The 23,722-nt window shown below is 43.3% G+C and overlaps 1 protein-coding gene across 1 annotated transcript in view; it reads right to left on the reverse strand.

Moving 5' to 3' along the window:
* PRKCA (protein kinase C alpha) overlaps positions 1–21,034 on the reverse strand; it is a 148,125-nt gene extending 127,091 nt beyond the window's left edge. Inside the window, exons 1-2 of the mRNA XM_059864138.1 lie at positions 20,783–21,034; positions 17,500–17,531 (exon numbers count right to left, since the gene is read on the reverse strand). Coding sequence (XP_059720121.1) covers positions 17,500–17,531; positions 20,783–20,955 — 205 coding nt within the window. The 5' untranslated portion in view covers positions 20,956–21,034. The remainder of the gene's footprint in view (positions 1–17,499; positions 17,532–20,782) is intronic.
* Between the last annotated feature and the right edge of the window lie 2,688 nt (positions 21,035–23,722).

Consider the following 23,722-nt stretch of genomic DNA (forward strand, 5'->3'; position numbering starts at 1 on the left):
CCTCCTCTGCTCACAGGAATCCCTCTGGTGATGGTGCAAGCTCAGGGCAGGTCCCCTCTTGCCTGGCACAAATTCCTTTGCAGGCTGGCAGGGAGGAGCAGGAGCCACACGAGTTTCACTGCCTGGGCACCGCAGGGTGAATTCCCTGCCCTGCTTGGAAGCAGCCTGGCACCAGGCTCATCTCCAGGGGAAATTCTGAGCTCTCCCTCCAGCCTGAGAGCTGCTAAACCAGAAAAAAATCTGCCTCCAATCGAGGCCAAAGGGTGTTCCTGGATGAAAGAAGCGACGTCAGGAAGCCAAAATACTTCTCGAACTCAGGGTTTAGAGCTCTGCTGGATGCTGTATTTTTAATAAATCTCCGTTTCATTCCATCAGCTTCAAATAAGGAAACATCCCAAGGATGGTGATAGCATGCTGGATTTGTTGCTATCTGCAGAAATTAGATCCTATAAATAGTTTTCCCAGGCTTTTGAAGACACAGCTGTACCAAGTTTCCCCCAGAATCAAACTCACCAAGACATCGATTCCCTGCATCATCTGTCACTTGCACAAAGGTTGTGACAAGATCCCAACACCATCCTGGGCTTGTTCTGGAGATGCCTCATCACACATTTTAATCTTATTATCTGCAAAGATGGAACACCATCTGCAACAAGCTTTTAAAGAATTTCTTCTCCAGAAGCAGAATTCAGCGAGGATAACGAGATTCCGTGAGCATGACTGGATAAAATTTTAGCGTGTTAACCATGACCCAAAAAACAGTGCCATGGTTTAGGAGGAGGATCCAGAATTGCAGGGATATAGTACAAATCTCACTCCAACCTCAACATGTGCTCACTACTTCAGCCCTTCCACACAACCTGTCAGCTGCAAAGAGGGATTTGACAAAGCCAGGGTAGATACCATCAGTGCACAGAATAATATCCAAAAAATCTTAGGCTCGTATGGATGTCTCAAGTTAAATCCTGCAATGAACTAAAAGAGAGGAAGCAGCTCGCTGACTTCCCAACCTAAATACATAAAATATTTTAACTCTGCAATCAGGATTTAAATTCACACCTGCCAAGAGAGAGATGAAATGACAACACTGGAGCAGAGACAAGCTTGGGTCTGGCACGGGCAGGGTTATTGCAGCTTACAGAAACTCATCGCTGGACTGGTGCCAGCCACATGGATGATGCTGGGAACAGATTACTTGGGAGCAAGCAGCCAGTGAGAAAGGTACCCAGGACACATTTATTCTCATTTAAACAAGCCTTGAGTCACAGAGTGTGCTCAAGAAGGCAAAAGAGGTTTAGATTAAGAATACACTCCCCATCAGAAAACCAAATGGAAGAGTAAGAAAAAATAATTAATTCTTCAGATGTAGTAAGTTATAAAAATAACTCTTCAGTGAAAGGCAAAATTGCTTCTAGGTAGTGATCTTCTCTACAATGTCCTGCTTGAAAATCTCCATATTCCCACTAGCCAAAAACTCATCTCTTATTTTGCAGAATCAAGAGCAAAGGCAATCAGGGGAGAAACTCTGCTCGAGCAACACTGTACAGCCAGCTCACTGCATCAGAGGTCAGAATTGCAGGGTTCTGTTCTTATTCTGACTCATCCCTTTAATATTCACACTCCTCAGGACCAGGAGCTCATGAAGCACAAATACATCTTTGCACAAGACTTTGTACCACAGCAAGGAAAAACAAGACAAGTCCTGTCTCACATTTATCTCACGTTCATCTCCTTGATCCTGACACAGTCTGTGCAACCCAAGCACTGCTCAACATCCCCATTTCACAGGTGGAGGCACTATGACTGTAACACACAAATAAAACTCAAAGCAATTCCATTTTTAGTGCTTTGGAGAGCCTTAAATCAATGACAGAAATGCAGAATGTTGTCTAGAAACAACATTTAGGAATGCCAGCCACATTTTTGGTTTGAACACCATAAGCCTGTTATGATCTGCAGGTCCAAGTGTGAAGAAACAGCCCAAGGGTGTGCAGACACAGGTTAATTAGCAAAACCAGAACATCTGGATCGCTGATAAATTTCTGTCTTGTAAACACATCAGCAATCTATAAATAAAAAGTTTGCTATCAGAGATCTTGGTATCTACTCAAGAGACAGCATGCAGTTTTTTTTAACCCTAAAATCACCCACCATTTCACAACTGGCTCTTTTCAAAGAACTAATCTGGAAACACAGAATTTTGAATAACACCTTGGTTTAGTGCATTATTCTAGAGAAAGCCTGAAGTCTCCCATCAACAGAGAAACCATTTTGGACACACCCAAAATGTGCAAGAGCAGAAAAAATTTTTTTTTTCTATTTTCAGTCTGAAATCTTTGAGGGTTTCATGGCTAAGAGTGCTGAAAAAAGTGATGTTTTATCCTGTATTAACAACTAGTCCAGGACTCATTACTTTGCTTCACATGCCATACCAAGGCTTTGACAAGCCTATAAATAAATAAAATAATAAATAAATAATTGGCCATGATGTGATGTGAACAGGTAAGGGAGGCTGTGGTGCCTTTGCAGAGAGTGTGAGGCGGGAGGAGGGACCAGGCTGGCAGCTCTGTGTCAGGGACACGCCAGAATTAGGACAGGCTGCTGGAAAACTCAGCAGGACATCAGCTCCTGAGAGCAGCCTTCAAAAGCATTCTCATGGCAACATGAGTTCTGCCATTAAAGCAAATTAATAAAATATCAAAACTGGGGACTAGGCAAAAGTTAAAGAGTGGATTTGTAGCTCCAGGCTTTCCTTGGAATGCCGAAATTAAGATGGTGCTCCTAGAAAAACAAGGAGGCAAGACAGACAAGTTGAGGTTAAATCAGGAATTATAAGCAACAAAACCTGCAAGTTTTAGATGCTGTGAAGTTACACAAACCAGCCTGCAGAGGGGCAGATCTCAGCTGAGAGAAACCCCAGAGCTCTCAACAGCCAGGGAGCCCGAGCAGCTGGAGAGAAGCCAAAGGACCCAAATCCAGGGTGGTTTCTGAAAAGAGCTCGTTCACATGGCCCACACCCCCTCGTGCAGCACAGCTGTCTCCAGAGCCACTCCCAGCCCAGACATGTTTTTTCCAGTCCTATTTCACAAAAGATTGAAACTTATTTCCAACAGAAGCGTTTTGTACTCCGGTAATTCAGTGATATTTCCCGATCACTGGTTAACACAAAAGCTGGGGCTGGTTGCTCCAAAGATTGCAGCTGTTACCCTGCATCTCACCATCAGGGCAGAATGAATGCCTAACTGCACAGAGACACCACAGAAAAAGAAATTACTCTGGTTTTAAGCCTCAGCCTGGGGGTAAATAATTTGCCCATGCAATAAGAGCCTGAATTAAGGCTTCTATTTTTTCAAAATATGACCTAATAGGAAAAGAAAGAAGAAAAAAAAAAAAAAAGGGAAACCACAACCTGAAAAGCAACTTAAAGATTTTCTTACCAATTTTACAGCTAACACAACAGAAAATACCTCTTGGTTTTCTCAAGCAGGATCATCCTTGTTCCCATCAGCCCTTTGATTTTGGAGACCCTCTTAATTCAATTAACTGCATACAACAAAACAAGGATTCCTTCACCCTATAACTCACTGGGAACTACAGACAGAACTTGGCTCAAGGAGTGAATTTCTCCTACCACAACACAGAGCAGAGCCATCACCTGAGCTTTCTGTGCACACAACAGCACAGCAGGAACAGTCCCACACCAAGTGAGAAGGGCGTACCTGAAGAGAATAAGTATTTAATTTTCTGCTCCATCAATAACTATATCCTAAAACAAGAGGGGAGGGGATGAAAATAAATCATCTCCTTCTCATTAAGCCTGGCGTAACTCTGCTGAGGAATGGTGCTGTGGGTTTTCCTGACAGGGTTCAGCAATGTGTGCCATGGTAAAATATACAAATTATTTCACAGGGTGTATTGATGTTTGACACAAGCACAGGGCATGAAGCCATTCTCTGAGCTTCCCAGGAACCAAGGACTGCATCTCCTCTCTTGTGCCTCTTAATTATTGTTACAAGAGATACCCGCAATGAGAAATTCTTTTTGTATGATCCATTTAATTGGCCACTTTCTCCTCACAAGCATCCAGTGAATGCTTCAGATTGTGTTCATAGCTCTGTCCTTACACGCAGCCGTAACAAGCATAATTTAAATTATATCAACTATTTATGTGACAGAATATATTTGTGTAAAACTTCAGGAGACCTTATCGTGCTATCAAATTGAAATTTCAATACTGAGCTCCAGCAAATAATTTCCACTTCAAAAAGTACATTTGGAAAGTGAGAGGATAATATGTGCACATATCAGCACATCTCGTGTCTCTCTAGGTTACTAAACCTCCTGTATCAAGGGCAGCTTGCTTTACTAAATATTAATGCAGAACTCTGCATAATATGAGGCTTCAGTTATTCAGAGGATCTCTGAACTGCAAATAAAAATAAGCATTAAAGCCACACTATTAACTACAGATTAAGGTCAGATCCCAACAGTTGTTCCATATAGAAGAATGTAACAGATAAACATCCACTGACCGTGATACTGATCCCTTCCACAAAGCAGATTGCAAGATCCAGGCTTTAAAATTTTAAGAACATTTATTAGCTCAGCATGAATGCAATCCTTCACTCCCACAAAGAGTGCAGAACTGGGACAAACTGTGTTTTGGAAGTTCTGGAAAGGCATCACTTAGGCACCTGCTGGCCAGCCCAGCTTGCATTCTCTGCTCTGCAGATCTGACTGTTCTAAGATTAACCCCACTGATTTTTATCACTGATTTCCTTTTCATTTGGCCATGTTAAATGTCAAATGATCCAATGTCTGACACTGCCCTTTTAATTATTACAACCAAAGCTTAAAGATGACACATACACATCCCCTCACCCCTTCAAAGTGAGGCTCAATGAAACACAGGAAACAGTAAGAATTCAAAGGTCAGTATTTGCATAAGCAGAATAAAAGCCAAGAAAGCAAGAATTATTAAAAATTTAATTCTACAGTAAGTTCTACAATTATCACTGTCTAATGTATTGATTTAAATTACAAGATAAACTTCATAGATAGTGGCTGAGGACTTCATTAAAAATTACTGAACTTATTTATCAATGCTTCTTTCAGAAAGCTCATTATAAAAAGCTGCACAACCCCAATTAGATCTCCCAAATGCATTAATGATATATGAGGTGTTCATTCCCTCCATCAATCTTAGGCTACATATTTACTTATATAATCAATACTCCAAAGTTAAGGAATGTCCATAAATTCACAGCCTTGCATCAATGAATCTGTTCACTCAATACCCTCTCACACAGAGTCCCCATCCCTGTCAGTCACATTAACCAACCAACCACATTTTATTGCTCTGTAATCAGGATTCAAAAGCACTTGAGATGACAGGAGCAATAAAAACCCTTGAGACTTTATATGTCCATTATGGTGCCTGGGTTGTTTAAAAACAGGAGCTGCAGTTGCAGTCTGTGACTATAAATATGCACAGCACCAGCACAGAGCCAGGCAAGCTCTGGGTGCAGGCAGGAAACAAAGGAATCTGAGGTCAAAGACCCTCTGCAGAAAGCAGGGGAGGGATGGAGTGGTGACAAACGTTTGTCCTCCCTCCTCCCAAAATAGAAATAGCTCTCTTAGCAAATATTTTACAGTGGTTTAGGACTTTTTCTAGTCCATGTATGAAAAAAGAAACCTGGACAAGGCACTTTGAGCAAGATGTCATGGTGAGGTATTTGTGCTCCATTATGTCTGTCCAAGGTACATGAGCAGTCCCAGGCCTCCAGGGATTTGCTGCTTGCTGGACTTTCAGGAGAACCCCTGACACTGACAGACCTTGCCTTCAGCACATTTTGTTGTCATGCATCCAAACCCACAGAAACCATGCAAAACCTCTGCTACCACAAAATGACGGTGCAGCACTGAATAAAACACGAGCCTTAAATGTTTGTAACATCAGGCATTTATATTCTGAAATGAAAGTGACGCCTGGCCTTGTACCAGGTTTAATAATATACAAGAAAATTCTGTTTTTGCAAAGGGTTCAAAGAAGCTCAAGCTCAATTAGATCATCAGCACTTTATATAAACTTGACAACTAAGCTGTTCCTCATTACACAGCATCAAGAGATGCTGACAAGACTTGGGTTTTGCAGAAATCTTAGAGAGGAGCTTTGCTGCCTTTTAGGAAAACAAGGGCAGGCATCAGTTTTACAGCTCCATCAGGCACACCTGGGTACCTGAGGCAGAACAAAACACTTAAAAGAACTGCTCAGTAAAACAACAACTGGCAAGAGCACACAGGGAGCAGCAGATCGTAAAACCCTCTAATGCAACAGCCTGCTGTGCAGTTGGCATAACGACTGCAGATCCATTAGGAAACAATACAGCTTCCCAGGAAAATGTATCAAACATCTCCACCACTTGCACTTCAAAACCCTCTTCAGCACTACACAGCTTTTTAGTGCTCCTTTTCAGAGGCAAATCAGGGATTCTGCTGCACTGGGGTAGCAGCTACAGACTCTGCAGGACCTGTACTGGTGGCACCAACACACGGGTCAGAGTCAGGCAAGCAAAGAGCTGGAGGCCCCAGCACAGGGAGGAGCTGGAGCTGCTGGAGAGAGTCCAGAGGAGGCACCAGGATGAGCAGAGGGAAGGAGCAACTCTGCTGGGAGGAAAGGCTGGGAGAACTGGGATTGATGGGCCTGGAGAGGAGAAGCTTTGGGGTGACCTCATTGTGGCCTTTAGTGTCTGAAGGAGCCACAAGAAAGGTGGAGAGAGACTCTTACAAGGGATGGAGGGACAGGACACAGGGAATGGCTTCAAAGGGACAGAGAACAGGTTTGGATGGGATACTGGGAAGAAATTCCTGGCTGTGAGGGTGGGCAGGCCCTGGCACAGGGTGCCCAGAGCAGCTGGGGCTGCCTCTGGATCCCTGGCAGTGCCCAAGGCCAGGCTGGACAGGGCTGGGAGCAGTGGAAGGTGTCCCTGCCCACGGCAGGGGTGGCACTGGATGGGCTTTAGGGTCCCTTCCAGCCAAAACCATCCTGTGACTCTGTGAACACAAAGAAATAAACCACCATTAAAGAAATACTGCTTTTCCTCACTGATATACTGGGCTAAGAATGATACTTCAGAAAGTTTTCATATCTAACAAAACATGAAATTTCCCAGGGTCTTGGGGCAATTGCCACATTGTGTGTTTGTCCTGGCCATACACTGCATTAAAAACACCATAAAAAACAGTTTACCTAAGCTGCACAACAAGATTTATTGAGCCTTTGCTGTGTTTTAAAGGTTCACAGCTTAGGATCTCTCAGTAAGATCTAAGGAATTTTGAGCAATATCTAGGCATCAAACTACTTGAAACAGACCATAAATGAAATCATATTTTTCTCCTTTCTTTCTATAACATTGCAGTATTTGTCTCAATGGCACATACAGAGAGAATTGAAAAACACCCACCAGAGGAATCTACCTATTGCTTTCTGCTGCACCCACATCACCTGTCTTAACAGAAAAGTTTCACTCTATAAAATTACATCCAGCAGATGAAATTTGCAAAAGCTGATGACAAAAAAAGGAAGATATAAAACTGACATACTTGGAATAAGCTCAGAATTAATTAATTTAAAGTTTGCAAACGAGGCAGGAACAGTCCAAAATCTAATTCTACAGCACATCACAAATTCAATCAGCTAACCTGTCACAATGGAAGAACAGGAAAATAACTGCATATACACTTTAAAATAAACTCTGCTGCTTAGTCTGTTTCTATGTTTATCATTATTTTGTAATATATTTTATGGGAACAAGTTCAGGGAATTGTTAGGCTGGAATCTATTTTATGCAATTCTGGAACAGGAGAAAAGTGGAGCTGCCCAGAACCTGTCAGCACCTCGCAGGGTGTCACCTTCAGACACATAAAAATCCTCTGGGGATCAAAGCCTGGATGCAAGAAATGGAAAAGTATTTCAGGTAAGAGGTTCTAGGGAACAGATGAGGTAACACCTCTCCCAGGGAATCAGGAGATGCCATGGAACTGCACATAGGGCGAAAGTGGAGCAAAAATAATTAGGAGGGGGATTTTTCCCAACAGCAATGCCTTAAGAAACAAAGAAAACTGAAAATCAAGCCAATAAAACACTGATGTACACAATCACTTTGCATAAAATAAGGATTACTTCTGCACTCTCAGAACATAAAGATTCACATTTTTGTTGTGGTTTTTTTTTTTTTTTTTTTTACTATTAAAGGCCAATTTCTTGAGAACAAGATTACTCTGACATAGATTCTGGCTAATCCTGCTGAGTAAAAACCAAAATAATAAACCCACACAGACTAGAAGCTGAAAGAAGATAAAGTATTATTTCAACTCCTTCTTGTACATGAATAATGGCTTGTTTACTAAGAAGCTAAAATACCACATTCAGCACACATTCCAGGGAAGTTAAAAATGCTGATAATTTCAAAGGAAAAGGAAGAGTGTGCTTTGGGAAGAGAGTTGCATTGGGAATAACCTTCAGCACTCTTCAGAAGGAGCATTTCTATCTACAGTCCATGCCTTGGACATGTACTGGCCCCTCATTCAAGAGTAAAATAAGGAAAATCAGTATTTAAACCACTTTTGAGTCACTAATCCTTTTTTAACATATTCTAAGTAAACACCCTCATGCACATCCTGGTGTCAAAACCCAGGCACACAAAAGCCAACTTCTAAACATCTGATCCTTGCAGATTTTAAATTTGAAAATGGCAAAATAAATTGCCACCAATATTCAATTGTGTCATCATAAAAATGTTGAATTCTCAGCAACACGATCTTCATAAAATCCTGCTTCAGAATAAATGACAAGCTTCATTTAACAATATGGAAATGCTTGCAGTGTGTGCAATACTGAGAGCTGTATACAACCCTTTTAATTGAAGTTCAAGACAAATAAGGAGCAATAGCTGCAACTCCAGTTAAAAATCACTTTTTTAAAATAAAAGCTATTTTCTTAGCAGAAGGAAGACAACTTGACAATTGCTACACAAGGCAAATAAAGCCCTGAATATGCAATTTGTGTTGATCACTGTCCCTCCACTGACACTTCTGACAGTGGCAAAACCTCTATTTGTAAATGCTGAGCAAATCTTCTAAATCTTGACAGGCCATTGTATAAAGACAAGCATTAATTAGACTTTTGGAGCTTCATTTTAAAAACTAAAAAGTAGCAAACTAAAAGCAATAATGGCTATATTTTTGGTGTTTCTGGATGAATTTGCACTTTTAGTTCAAAAAGTCTTTCTGTATCAGACTAAACAATAAATAATAAAGGACATTTTGTAAGCTGGACAGGACAGACAAAAATAATTCCAGTAGACTTCTACATTTATAAGGACATATTTCAGACTTCTAATAAAGCTCTCTTGATGAAAAGATTCTCATTAATACAATAATGTGATTTCAAAATCTAAATTAAGCCAACTCTTGATGAAAAGATTCTAATTAATACAATAATGTGATTTCAAAATCTAAATTAAGCCAACTAGAACATAAGCTGAAGACCTACATGCCTGCAGTACCTTAAAGTCTATATTATGTAATTGCAAAAAGGAACAAAAAAACTTCATGTAAATCATATTCTAATTAAGAAACCAGAGTAAATGACACTGCAATGCACAGAAAGTGACATTTGCACACGTTTGGCTGCCTGACTTCAAAGGTAACAGTTATCAATCACATTTATGGAAGGCATTATTCATAAATAGCTGCAATTGAAAAATTAACAGTTGATAACCAGCAACAAGCACTCCCAGCCTCTGCAAGCCTTCAAAAGGCACTGCTGGAAACAGTTAGAATTAAAATGTTCAGCATCCACAAGAATTTAAAAACACTTAAAGGGTAGTTCCTGTTATTAATGACACACAAGAGAGTTCTTCTCTCTTAGATTTTCATGCTTTCTGCTGCAGATGGAAAAGCTGAGGAACTGAGCCTAAAGTATTTATTAAATAACTTATTTTTACCTCTCATCCTAAAGAGAAAAAACCCACAAAAGCAAACATAAAAGAAATAATTATCAATGCATCCCAACAGGGACATCTTTTTCTTCATCTTATTGCAACTTTCTTCCCAATGTTTCATTAAATTCTGCTCATGGCATCCACAAAAATCTTGTATAAAATGAACACCATATGTGGCTGTGTAACAGCAGCTGATGTGCAGGATAACCAAGGGAGAGGGCAAAATTAAGAATATGACAAACTTTATCTTGCCCAGGCCTCAAACTGTTTTATCTGTCAACTGGGGATGAGCTATCACTCCCACATGTTCAGTTACAAGCTGAAGAGCTTCATGGAATTACATGCAGGGCACTGGAACAATCAGTCTCTAACTGGAACTCACTGCTGGGATAGCTGACCAATGCCAGTAAGCAAAACAAACTTCACATGGTAGAACATGGGAAGGGTGAAGTCGGTTTTGCTCTTGAAATGGAATATAACAAATAAAATGTTTGCTGCAAGATAAGGTTTATTAAGGTAGAGGTTTGATGAGCACGGTATCACAAAGGAAATTTTCTAGAAAAACAGGAGCACAAATCCATTTTACTGCCATGTTCAGCGTTGAGTGAATTACACAGTTAATTGTGCACTGAGCACTGAGAATCACAGAATCATTTAGGCTGGAAAAGCCCTGCAAACAATCAGGGAATGATTTGGGTTGGAAGGGACCTTAAAGCTCACCCAGTGCCACCCCTGCCATGTTCAGGAACACCTTCCACTGTCCCAGGCTGCTCCAAGCCCTGTCCAGCCTGGCCTTGGGCACTGCCAGGGATCCCGGGCAGCCCCAGCTGCTCTGGACACCTGTGCCAGTGTCTCCCCACCCTTTTAGGAAAGAATTTCTTCCCAATTTCTAATCTAAACCTGCCCTCCTTTAGTCCTATCACTGCACACCCTAGTGATCATTGAGTCCAGCCCTTAACACTGCCAATGCCACCACTAAACCATGTGCCACATCCATGTCTTCAAATCCCTCCAGGAATGGGGACTCATCCTGATCTACTCAATATACTGAACTTTTGTGACAGCATGTGATTGTAGTAACAAAGAATCTTCAGCAACACAAAGAGTGACACCTTCCCTGTCCTGACATAGATGTCCTGCTGCCCCTTCCACCCAGCTCAGGGACAGCAAATCCCCCTCCCAGCACAGAAGGCAATGGCTGAAAGCAGAACCTGCACATCTGCATTGTCAGGTAGTGCTCCAACAGGAACACATCTGTGGAGGAAAATGCTGTGAACCATGCTCTCAGTTTCAGGGCTTTTATATCTGATGTGCTACAGTGGGATCCAGAAACCAAAACCCTCCAGCACCTGCTCTGTAGCAGCCAAAGGAAAAGCAAGCTCAGTGCTCCAGCACCACCCAGCAACACAGACAAAGCTGGGATGACTGGGATGCACATTTCCAAAGGGTTCTCCTGCTCTGAGCCAGCACTGATGGCTCTGCACTCATTGAGACTCAGGAGTTTCACCCATCACTGCTGTTCTCAGGAGGAACTCTGAACATGGGCAATTTTTCAAAAACCTCTCAGAGTTCACCTGCAGAAATAGGAACAGAATCTCAGCTTTCACAGGCATCAGCAATGAATGGCACCATATTTCCTCATAAAATGGGTCAGATGTTGCAGAAGTAAGGACAGCCAAAGGAGGGGAGGAACAATAAATAGAAGCTGACAAGACAAAGGCACAACAAGCATCTTATCTGTGTTATGTGTGTATGTCAAATTATCTGCAGATCAGTAAAATAAAAGAAGGGGTCCAGAAATACAAAGTCCATAGATCAGGCTGAGGGCAAAAGGCCAAAGGAAAGGACAGAGAGAAAGGAATCATGGAAGCTGTGTGCAGATACAATTTATGCTCCCAGGTGCTGTTTATTATTTTGTTTGGACTGTTGTTTTTGAGGACTGTGTGTAACTGTTTGGGTTTTGCTCTGGGGGTTCCATTTTTTGACAGATACCTCCAAGTTATGCACACAAAAATACATCAACGAGGCAGCTGCTGGAAGTGTATTTTTACTGAGTTCCCATTTCAGAAGATTTCATGCTGACTTTCAAGCTCCACAGTCACAGCCTTCCATGGAATTAATTTCTCAATCTCAGGCTTACAGCAACATTAGTTAATGTAAACTGTAGCACATGACTAATAAATAATATAAAGAGCACAAAGGAAAACACCCACATTGTTCAAGCCCTGGTCTGTAATACCCCATCTCACCACAAAAATGATAATGATACAAGAGAAGCAGTTCTGGCATAGAAAGGGGAACTTGCTTTGTGTCTTGTCCACCCTTTGGCAAAAACATTTCCAAGTAAGGAAGACAAATTATTTTTATGAGAAACAACGCTGCAATGCAATAGATTTTTCTTTCTTAGGTTACAAAGGAAAATGAAGATTGTAAAAGGAAGAAGAAACTGCAGGGGAAACACAGCCATCAGGATAGAAAACCAAGAATTAAGCCTTGATCCAGACACAGAAAAGAATAAATGGTGCTGCTCCTACTATAAATATATCAGCACTGAGGATTGAAGAACATTGAGGATGAAAATCTCTGTGTGTCAAACAGGTTGGAAGTAGTCAGAGTTTTCACTGGTTCAAATCTTCAGATCACAGAGCATTAAAAATTAGTTTCTCAACCAAACCACTACACAGACCTTTAATAGAACATTTTTAATGAAAATACATGATTTAAAAATGAGGTGGCACCAAGGGGTTCTTTGGTATTTGTGTTGTAGAAGAGAGGTCAAGAATCATCAGATAAAAGATAAACAATGCAGAGGAAATGAAGTGCTGGTTTGATGTGCCAATGTTACAATATTTGAGTATTAAAAACTAATAAAATGTCCCCATTTTCCTTTTCAGTGAAGGAATTGCTGTAGATGTCTGCCCAGCCCAGACCCAGCAAGGCACGAGCTGTTCCAAGCAGCTTAGGACAACAGTGGAAGGTAAAATTTAACATTTAGAGAGAACTGATCTGAAAATAAATTGAGGGAAGACAGGAGAAAACTGTGGAAAGAGCACTAGTTGCCCAGATAGGGAAGCATAATGATCTGCTTTAACTGATTTCTCTAATTTTTATTTATGTAAATTAGGGAACAAATGTGAAACTCTTCCTTAGCTCATTACTACCCTAAAGCCAAATGTATTTCACAGCTGAACTACAGCAGAATATTGCACTTCAGGAAAGCCTGCAGCAATCATGTCAAAGAGGGAAAACTTGCTGTTAATAACTACAAATTTTGACCATTTAGGAGAGAATGAACAACACAGCCTTGATCAGGAACATGAGCTGATCACATTTATATTACTGTAACTAAAAATATTTCTGCCCTGAGGAAATGCGCTGAGCCTTCAGTGCTGAACTTAAAACAACCTCTAAACCTACATAAATACATGTTCTACAATGTTTGTTCTTCACATCTTAGTGAGTTCCTATTTGTTGATGTCTGTTCAGCAGAGAAATGCTTCTTACCAATCCAACAGAAAGAAACAAGTATTGGTTACACTCAGAGTGGAACAGTCTATCAAAAGAATGATGAAGCCAAAATTTAACTTAATTGCTTGCTTAATTTAAAGTTGGCTGTCTCAAAAGAGGAACTTTCATGCTGTGGCAGATTGAAAAAGGTTTAAATTATTCTGTTTTTCACATTGCTCTTGCAGTATTTCCAGGTGCACATCAGAGGAAAGCTTTCAGTGCTACAGACAGTTTGCTGGCCTGCTTGACAATGTAAGAAAACAAAACAGAGCCAAAACTTCCTGGAATAATCCTCCCATCATGTTTGCACTGCCACAGACATGATCAACAGCAAAAGCAAAACAGCAGAATGAGAGCTCCTGCTTCACAAGAACAATATTTAAAATACTTCATGTTTCTATAAATCAACAACAAACCACAAATATCACAAGGCAAAATGCTTTCTAATAACAGGAATAAAAATTGCACAGAATCCCAGAATCACTGAGGTTGGCAAAGACCTCCCAGACCATCGAGTCCCACCTGTGACCAATCCCCACCTTGTCACCAGCTCAGAAACTGAGTCTACACCCAGAGAGAGTCCTCGGACACCTGCAGGAACAGAGACTCCAAATCTCCCTGGGCAGCCCCTCCCAAGGCCTGACCACCTTTCCTGGGAAGAGATTGTTCCTGAATCCTATCCCTAGGAGAACATTAATCCACCTGAAGTCTTTCAAGCTCATTTTCACACCCACACATGGCCAAAAAGACAGACAGTTTCCACTGCTACTCATGATCCCCAACTCCCTTTTCTAAAAAATCTTATTTTCAATCATGCAACAGAATTCTGTCTCTTCTCCATGAACTAACACATGGCTGGCTGCAAACCTCAGCAGTCTCTCTGAGCTTCTGTTTGCTGGAATATCCAGCAGCCACATTAAAATGCACCCATTAAGAAAGACAAACTACTTAGGATGTGGACTGTCCCTTGCTGAGCATTTGTGTGGTAATAATGCAATTGCACCTGACCCTCTGCCACATTCAGGGCATTAAAACCACACCAAAATTTAATTTGCTGTCTTTTGCAAATTCATCAGAATCCCATAAATAAGGAGGTGGTAAAAATTGTACTGCAAAATGTTTTAGGAAAAATAAATTGAAATAATTCTCTTCAATTCTAAAGAGCTCATTTAAATGTCTCTATGTAATGCTGAAGCTGAACACTACAGCAGAAACAGGCATCTAAGCAAGTCCAATGAAAAAAGGTATTAATGGTTCAAAATCAGATAATTTCACTAGAGCACAATTTAAATTCTAATAAAAATACACTGAAATATTAAATTAAAATATTTTCTATTTAATTTAATATTTGTATTTATATTTAATATTTAAAAAAAAAACTAAAACTGTGTTTTGTGTGACACTTTTTTAATGGAAGTTTTAAACTATATAAAAACATACTACATTTGCTGCAATACTTAGAACTGCATAACAATTAAGACCTTTTGTTTAATTAAAGAACTCTAATGCAAATATTGATAGAATTGCAGTTTTTTATAGTAGAAACATCATTTGAGTGTGGTGTGTGACTGTTGTGGGCCTTACTCTTCCCCTTGGGATCAAAGGCCAGAGGAATTTCAGACAACTTTGGAAATAACAAAACCCCCAGCTCTGAATTCTGCCTGAGATCAAGTTTGTGTCTAGTGGGAGATTCTACAACACTCTTGCAAACAAGAGTAGAAAAGGCTTTTTTTAATGGAAACACTAAAGGACCGAGAACTCCAGTCATGCTAAGAGCTGTCACTGCAATATTCTTTCCTTCATGTCCAACTGAAAATTCCACTTTATTCTCTATGTATCATTCTTCTCTGTAAAGACAGCCACTTCATTATAGAAATTAGGCTTTTTTTCTGCAGCCTACCTTCTAGTTTCAGACTTTTGGTTTTAATTCCTCATGTTCTCAGTAAGTGTGATCACTAATTTGGCTTTCCAGCTTTAGCTGGTGACATTTTAGACAGAAGCTTCAGAAAGCTGAACTGAAAAAACACTGATTCAGTGGCTTAACTTTATCATGGAAGTTTTATTTTTCAAGAGTATTATCCCAGGAGTATGAACTCCTTGATTTTGAATACAAGTGTAATGAATGAGGGTAAAAAAACCCCATCACTTAAACTTATTAAGTGCACAAACAACAGCTTGCTACAAACCATGTAAAATCAGAATATTTCCAGATTTTGCCCAAGAACACAGACAAAACCACTGGATACAGCAGTCTCCAAAGAGAAAGTGTAGGTTCTCACTCTGATACAGACAAAACTCAGGTTTGAACATATTTAGATTCCCAAAAAGTGTCACTTTTGAGGCATTTAAAAACAAAAAGAGCTGCTTTTACTCTTGGTTGTGTGCATGAATGGCATCTGCAGGGGAAGCACGACTGAATCAGAACTTCAGCTGGCTTTGTACAGAGCAGTCCTCAGCAGCAGAACTGTTCCTGGCTCAGAGAATTACATGTTAGAAGGAATTCCAGACAGAGGAAAGGAAATCCAAACCCCTGGAGATGAGCTGCCAGGCCAGGGTGGATCTGTGGCTAGGGCAGGGCATCCTGCCCAGCCTGAGCCCCCAGCTGGGAGACAGGAGAAAGTCAGCACTGTGCAAGCTGCAAAAGCTAAGCTGGATAACTGCACCATTAAATGCAGCCCCAATTATTTTCTGTATACCAACAGAAATCTGTAATGAACCTCTAAATAATTCCTGAACTAGGAACCAGGGAGCTGTCCTGAATGAGACTGGGGAAATGCCATTCCATTGCCACCTAAGCACTGCACACTCATCTACAGCACTGCTTTGGACGTGATGGGTGGCAAAAACCTGAGGACACCTACAAAATTTAATAACGTTTTGGGGCACAGAGGAAAAATCATGGAAGTCTGCTCACCTTCATCAGGAAACACTGTGTGTGTCTGCAAGGCTCAACTTGCAGAAAGAAAACTTATTTATTGCTAATCTTTAAAAGGCATCAGTCTTTGACATCCACTTTCTGAGAGGTTTAATTTCAAAAAGCATCAGCTCCCATCAACTTTCACAAAAATACCACAGAATCCATCATTTCCCTAACTGCTACGTAAAAGCAATGTTCAGGAGAGTCAAATGTGCTCTAAGGCAAGAGCAAATACCCATCAGAAATGCCATGAAAGAAAGAAGGAAAAGGCCAGCTAATGAGTACACAACATGCAGCTGCAGCAGAAGTGACAGGGAGAAGGTGGGGAAGGGAGAGGGACAACAAAAGGGCTCATCCTAATTAAGCAAACATATGACAAAGGAAAAAACCTGCGCTGGTTGGGTGTGGTTATTTCATGATTAAATGCTAAATAATGATAAAATATTTGGCAGAAATACAGGCTCTGTGAGAATACAGCATTTACAGTCATATTACAGCAGCTTTCAGTTTCTCAAGGTTAGCAGGTTTATTAAATCAGTGATTTTATACAGGTGGATTTTTCTTTTTTGTAATTCAGTATTATATAAGACAGAATTGTCTTGTCCTAATACAGAGATAAAGCCAAAGGTCCTCCTGAACATGCATTGTATGAAAATGAAAACCAGGGACTTTGGGTTATGAAAAGAAGCCATATGACTAAAAAGTGAATCCATTTTCCAAAACGCCCACACAGACAAGAGCTTCTGATGAGAAAAATGATCTCTGCAAAGCTAAATTGCACAGATTATTTCCATGAAAAGTTAGAATCTTGCAGATTATACAATATTTACTGTGCTGGGATTAAAAAAAAAAAACAACCAACTTTTTATATTATTACAGTATGAATAATTACTTAATTGTTCAATGTAAACTATATAAAAATAAATAATTGCTTAATTGAATAATTGCCTTCTTTTAGAATTCACATAGGCAATGATGCTTGCTTGGTTTTTCCAGGATTGTTTCCCTCTTGCTGCTGGCAAGTTTTGGGTACCTTTAGAATGAAGTGCCAGCAAAGCAGCTGTGGCTTACCTTGGCACTGGAATCCTTGCTTCCCAAATCCCCTGTGTAAAGAAGGAAAAAAAAAACTGCCTTAGTATGTTTGGTTTTAATTTCTACTCAGTGATCTCTAAAAACATAAAAATAGCTTCATATTAAATTACTTCAGGTTTTGCTACGACAGCAACAGATTTTCAAATACACAACACAGACCAGCCCACCCATTTCAAAGCAGAGAACAATAGCTGTCACCAGCTCTGTAATTTCAGCTTCTGGCAACAATTTTTTTATTATTATTATTTTACAAGCTATTTTGGATCTACAATTATCATCATCTGTGATTGCTGCATAATATTTCAACTCGTTTAATGCCACATGTATATTTAACAGCCACGTAAAATATTCCAAGTTCCAGCAAAGGCACGTAAAACAAACCAGACTTGGGGTTTCATCCAGATTTTAGGATTACAAACGGCTGTTGTGAGGCTCAGCTAGAGTCCAGCTGTTTGCTGCATGGAAAACAAGCAGGTGAAAAGTTTTGCTTGTTTCAACATAAATGAGAAGACAGGCCCCTGATTTTCATACTGATTATTCTCCAGCTTCCTTGCTCCATTTCCACAGTGAAATACAAATGTGTGTGTAGCACTTCTGCAATGAATACAATGACAGCGGTATCCAGAGTTCCAACACATTTTGTACCTCTGGCAAACTCCACTGCTGGGGATTTATTTGTTTATCTTTAAGCATCTAACATTCTCTTCCCACAAAAATAACTGTTTTGAGTATCCTGCCTCTAAACATTTCTCTGTCTTTTTCTTTGCAGCCTGTTTTTCATCTGGAGAGCTGGAGCTGCTCACACAAACAGACAAAAGCCATGAGCTGGGGAAGCTGTGTGCAATTAACAACACGGGGCTCAATTATCAACTTTATGGAAATGGTTTCTTAAAAAAATGTATCAACAATTTCTCCACTTATATTTATTTATTTATGGAAGACACAAAACCTTCAGTGAACTGTGTTCCTTCAGGATGAAGCTGAAATGACACAGCTTGGAGCATTTCTCTACATTTCTCCGCACAAGTTGCTACTTCTTGTTATTATAAGCAAACCTGAACTAGGAAAAACAGGAGAAAAATCAAATTATTTGTTTACTTGGCAGCACATGTGCCTATATTGTCATTCTGATGCTTTTACCACTCATCTTCACAAAACTCAAAAGCTGGAAGCGTGGAAATGCAATCACAGGAAAGCTGATGGTGGGACTAAGAACATGAAACAGACTTGAGATAATTTTTAATCCTTTGAAATAGACTTATTTGCAAATATTCCTGTTTTATCTACTGCAGAAGCACGGCTGTTGTTCAGTGTCTGAGCTGAATCCTGCAGAGCTGCAGCCTATTCCACTCCCAAAGCAGTTACAATGTGATTTTTAAATAAAAAGTATTTTTAAAAATATTAACACTCCAGAACCAAAGCGGACAGGTGAAAGTTGCTGAAGAGAAAAACGAGGCATTAAAACTATTTTGCTAAATATTACCTGATGAAATGTAATCTAAGGAAAAGAATCTATTTGTATATTTCATTGAAAGGTTGTGTTTACTGTTCTTTATACCTTCAAACATTGTTAACTGACACAAGTCAATTTGGAAACGCTCAGTGGTGCGTGATGGTTGTTTGAGAGCGGCCCATCTCCAATCCCAAAAACCAGACAAGTTTTCGAGGTGTCAGATGCTCTTCTAAGGAACGTGAGGAGCTTCCCCAGGCTCAGCAAGCACGACAAGACAAGAGCACAGTCGCTCTTGCCACCTGTCAGCCACAGGACACCCTTTCAATTCCTGTCATTAGTGACAGAGCTCTGCTTTGTTTTATAATTGTGCTGCCGGTGTGCACAAACACCGCTCGCAATAATCCTGCAGCGGTTTTTCACACCTCCCAACTCATTTTGGTTTAGATTAACTTTGAAGCAGTTTTTGAGGGTCTCTCACTTTTACCACACCCAACTTCACTTTTTTTTATCCCCCTCCCCCCCCCAAAAAAAAAAATTTAAAAGAAATAAGAACTCAGAAATTTGACTTGTTTCTTGTGCAGTCTACCATGTCAGCTTTCCTTCCTTACCCTGTGAATATATTTCAATCATTTCTGGCACAAGCACAGTCTTTGCTTCAGCATGCAAGCAGAGGAAAACTGACAGGAAGGAAAAGGTCCGTGTCCAGACACATAAACACACATAAAAAGAGCAAGAAGCGTGCCACGGACACAGCCAGCTGCGTGCAGACCCTTTCACAACTTCGGCCAAAATAAATCACAGCTCTCGCTTTCGGCACCCAGAGCTGCAGCGCAAACTTGAGCAGCGGAGCAGGGCTGGAGCGAGGTGAAGGAGGGGAATCCCGAGCCGTTTGTGCTGCACGGTCCCTTCAGGTCCAGGACCCCCGAGGCTCCCGCGGCTCCTGCCGAGCCCGGGCCGCCGCTCCTCGCTCGGGCCGCGGAACGGGCGCGCAACGGCCCGGCCTGCGCGGAGCTGCCGCCCTGCCCCGGCACCGCACGAACCCATGGGTGTACTTTTCCCTAGAAGCTTAGTAATGAGGGTGTTGGTAGGGAGTTTTCCTGCCCTCTCGCGCAGGAACACTTGTCTCACAAAAACCACCCCTCCCTTTCCTCGGCGTGGACCGGAGCAGCGGTGTCAGGGTGCCTGCCCGGCCTCGCTGCCCGCCCTCGGCAGCAGGAGGGAGCAGGGCAGGCACTGACCAGGAGTTTAGGCTGGGGGACCCGAGTTCAACGCCCCGGTCTGACACGGGCACCCTCCGTCCCAGCGCGGCTGTGCCCGGCTGAGCCCCCCAGCCCAGCCGAGCATAACCCGGGGACAAGGGGTGAGAAAAACAGCTCTGGACCGCGTGGGAAGCGATGGTCCCAGCGCGGGGCTCCAGACCCTGCTGGTCTCTGCGACACCCCGAGCGCCGGCAAGTTTGGGGGCTCCCGCCGCCCCGAAAGCGGGGTGCGCCCAGCCCCGGGCCCTCGAGCAGCGGCGGCCGCACACAGCCCGCCGGGAGGGGGATGCGACAGCGCCGGGGCAGAGAGGTGACAAGAGGGGTCACCCCCAGCGGGGTCACCCCCAGCGGGGTCACCTGCCCGGCCCCGGCGAGAGCGGCAGCACCGCGACCCGGCTGCCCGCGGATCTGGCGGGTGGGCGGGGAAGGTAAGGCAGGGCAGGGACGGCGGCTCACCGGAGCCGGGGCTGCCCGAGGCGGGGAATCCCCCGCGGCGGAGCGGGCCCGGGCGGCGGCGGGCGCGGGGGGGAACGCGCGCCCCGGTCTCTCACCAGATGAAGTCGGTGCAGTGGCTGCAGAAGGTGGGCTGCTTGAAGAAGCGCGCGATGAATTTGTGCTCCTTCACCTCGTGCACGTTCTTCTGCCTCAGGGCGCCCTTGCGAGCGAAGCGCCGCGCCGCCTCCGGGTCGGCGCCGGGCTCGGAGCCCGGGAACACGTCGGCCATAGCGCCTCCTCCCCACCCCCCGCCGCTCCGGGAGTCGCCGCCCCGACGTCCGCCCCGTCCGGCGGCCGCCGAGCCTCTGGCAACGGCGGCGCTGGGCGCTGCCTCCCGCTCCCAGCCTGACGTCGGAGCGGAGGAGGATCCCAAGCCCTCTCGCCGGCTGCTCCGCCCGCGGCTGAGCGAGCGAGCCCCCGGCCGGGGCGGGGCGGGCGCGGGGCCGCCCCCGCCGGGGAGCGCCGGGGGAGAACGGGGGGGGGCGGGCGCACCTGCTGGCCCTCGTCAGCTCCGGCAGCGCGGCCCGGGGCTCTCTTTCTCTCGCTCGCTCTCTCACACTCACACACCCCGGGTGCTCTCACGCACACCGGGGGCTCTCTCTTGCACACGCGCCCGAGCTTTCACACTCACCGGAGGCTCTCACACACACACCGGCTCCGCCTCCAGATCAGCACCCCCCAAAACTCACCGGTTCCACTCAGGCACACACCGGTTCCCCCCTCTCTCTCTCACATTCACCTACACAGGCTTCCCTCACACACCGGCACACACAAAAGCTCCCCTCACTCACACGCGCACGCTCAGAGGTTCCCTTAAAACACGCACACGGAATCTCCCCTCTCACTTTCTCTCCCTCTCCCCCACACACGGAGATTCGCTCACACACAGAGATTCACTCTCGTGTCACGCACAGACAGGATCCCCTCTCAGTTTCCGTCTCTCACACACACAGAGATTCACTCTCGTGTCACGCACAGACAGAGGATCCCCTCTCAGTTTCCGTCTCTCACACACAGAGATTCACTCTCGTGTCACGCACAGACAGAGGATCCCCTCTCAGTTTCCGTCTCTCACACACACAGAGATTCACTCTCGTGTCACGCACAGACAGAGGATCCCCTCGCACACACGCACAGAAGGTCCCCTCTCAGTTTCTCTCTCTCTCACACCCCGTCACACAGACCGGCTCCTCTCACCCCTCAGCTCCCTCCATGCCCACACAGACACAGCAGCCCGTTCTCTTTCCCCCTCACACACACACTCACACAGCCCCAGGCAGGTCACACACACACATTTTGCCCGGTGTCAGCCATGGAAACCCCCACCTCCCCTCCCTGCAGGCAGCAGCAGGACCGTGACCGCCATCCCTGCTTCCAGCGCTGCCTCCCTCCGCCCGGCCCGGCACAGCCACCACCGGGTCACAAAGCACGGGGAACCTGCCCCGCGCTGCTCCCGGCCGCCTTCGCCACACGGGCTTCCTGCACCCACCCGAGAATCGTTATTCCTTCGCCACAACAAACAAAGTGAAGCCTTGTGCTCTCCCCCGCGCACCTTTCCCCTTCCTGCCGCTCTCAAGCGCAGCCACAGACATGTGAGCGCTGAACCGCCGCGCATCTCGCAGCACCACAGGATGTCCTGCCACTGTGCCATGGATCTTTGTGTATCAATGTAAATATAGAGCAGTAGTTCTTATTTCAATACAAAATCCTCAACAAAAAGTGAAGGAAACAGGCACCAAGTCTCTTTCTCTCATTAGGGCATTCAGCACATACAGAACAGACTTTTACCTTGGTTTTATGTCAAGTATTCCATAAAATAATAGACCTGTCTGTCTTCACTTACTCACATTATATACAAAATATTCCTAACTCCCTGGATACAGAAACATCTGCCCATGGCATCCTCTCATATTAATACACTCAGAAAAATCATGACTATGCTAACATAAAACCACAATATAGAGAAACCAAGTATTAATCATATTGTTTTTATTAAATGTTATTCCCGTGGTTACAAATTTACACATATGGGAAATAAATGCATGTTAAAAGTTCTACCCCAGTATATCTACACACTCATCTGTCTGTGTAAGCATGTGCAAGATGTTTTATTTCACAAGAATAAAAGCCAGCTAATTAACTCAAATTAAGTGCTGATGGGAAAAGTGTGCGTGGACACTTAGCACAGAACAGAAATAACTTTCTACATGCTATCTTAATTTAAAAGCTTCAGTTTCTGGGTGCAACTTGGCAGAACTGGGATGTCCATGGCATTTCACCAAATAACCAATGACAGGGATGGCCCTGCTTTTCTCTAAACTTAGAGAATCACACCAGATGCCCTGGAAACTGTTGCCATATGCCCTTGCTTCATGAATTTTATTTTGTGAGCAACTACTTCCAAATTTGATCTGAAATCCAATGAAATACAAAGATTTTTAATTTGGTCTCCACCTATTCTGCACATGTTGCAAATCTCTTCTTCCTCTTCAGAGGGAATAGATTTTCCTTGCCTTAATCAATTTATGCCAAAGCATGAGAAGCACCAAGAAACATTTTGTACTCTTGTTAAGGGTTCTATCAAGAAACATGAAACGTGTTTATTTCCATTCCTTTTGTGCTGTATTACAAACACAGCCACCAAAACTGGGGAATCTGAAAGGGACACAACTTGGATTACATCAGGTTGGGGCAATCTGCGTATTTTGCTGTTTCCTTAAAATCTCACAGACCTGCTGAATCATTTTGGATTCCAGTTTCTTTCCTGCCACTGACTCTGGACCAGATTCATTCACTGAAACACTGCTGAGTGTGCCAGGCTCGTGTCAGGCCCCAGGGAAGAGCCAAATGGCACCAGTCACAGCACTACAGGATCACAGTAGGATTGCTTTACTGATTCTCTCTGTAAAGCATCTATTTCATCTCAAACCTAGCCATTATTTGTACATCATGACCAGACACACTAGGCAAAGAAAAACTCCATTATGTGTGCCCAG

Source organism: Haemorhous mexicanus, chromosome 20, assembly GCF_027477595.1.
Source record: "Haemorhous mexicanus isolate bHaeMex1 chromosome 20, bHaeMex1.pri, whole genome shotgun sequence".
Lineage (NCBI taxonomy): Eukaryota > Metazoa > Chordata > Aves > Passeriformes > Fringillidae > Haemorhous > Haemorhous mexicanus.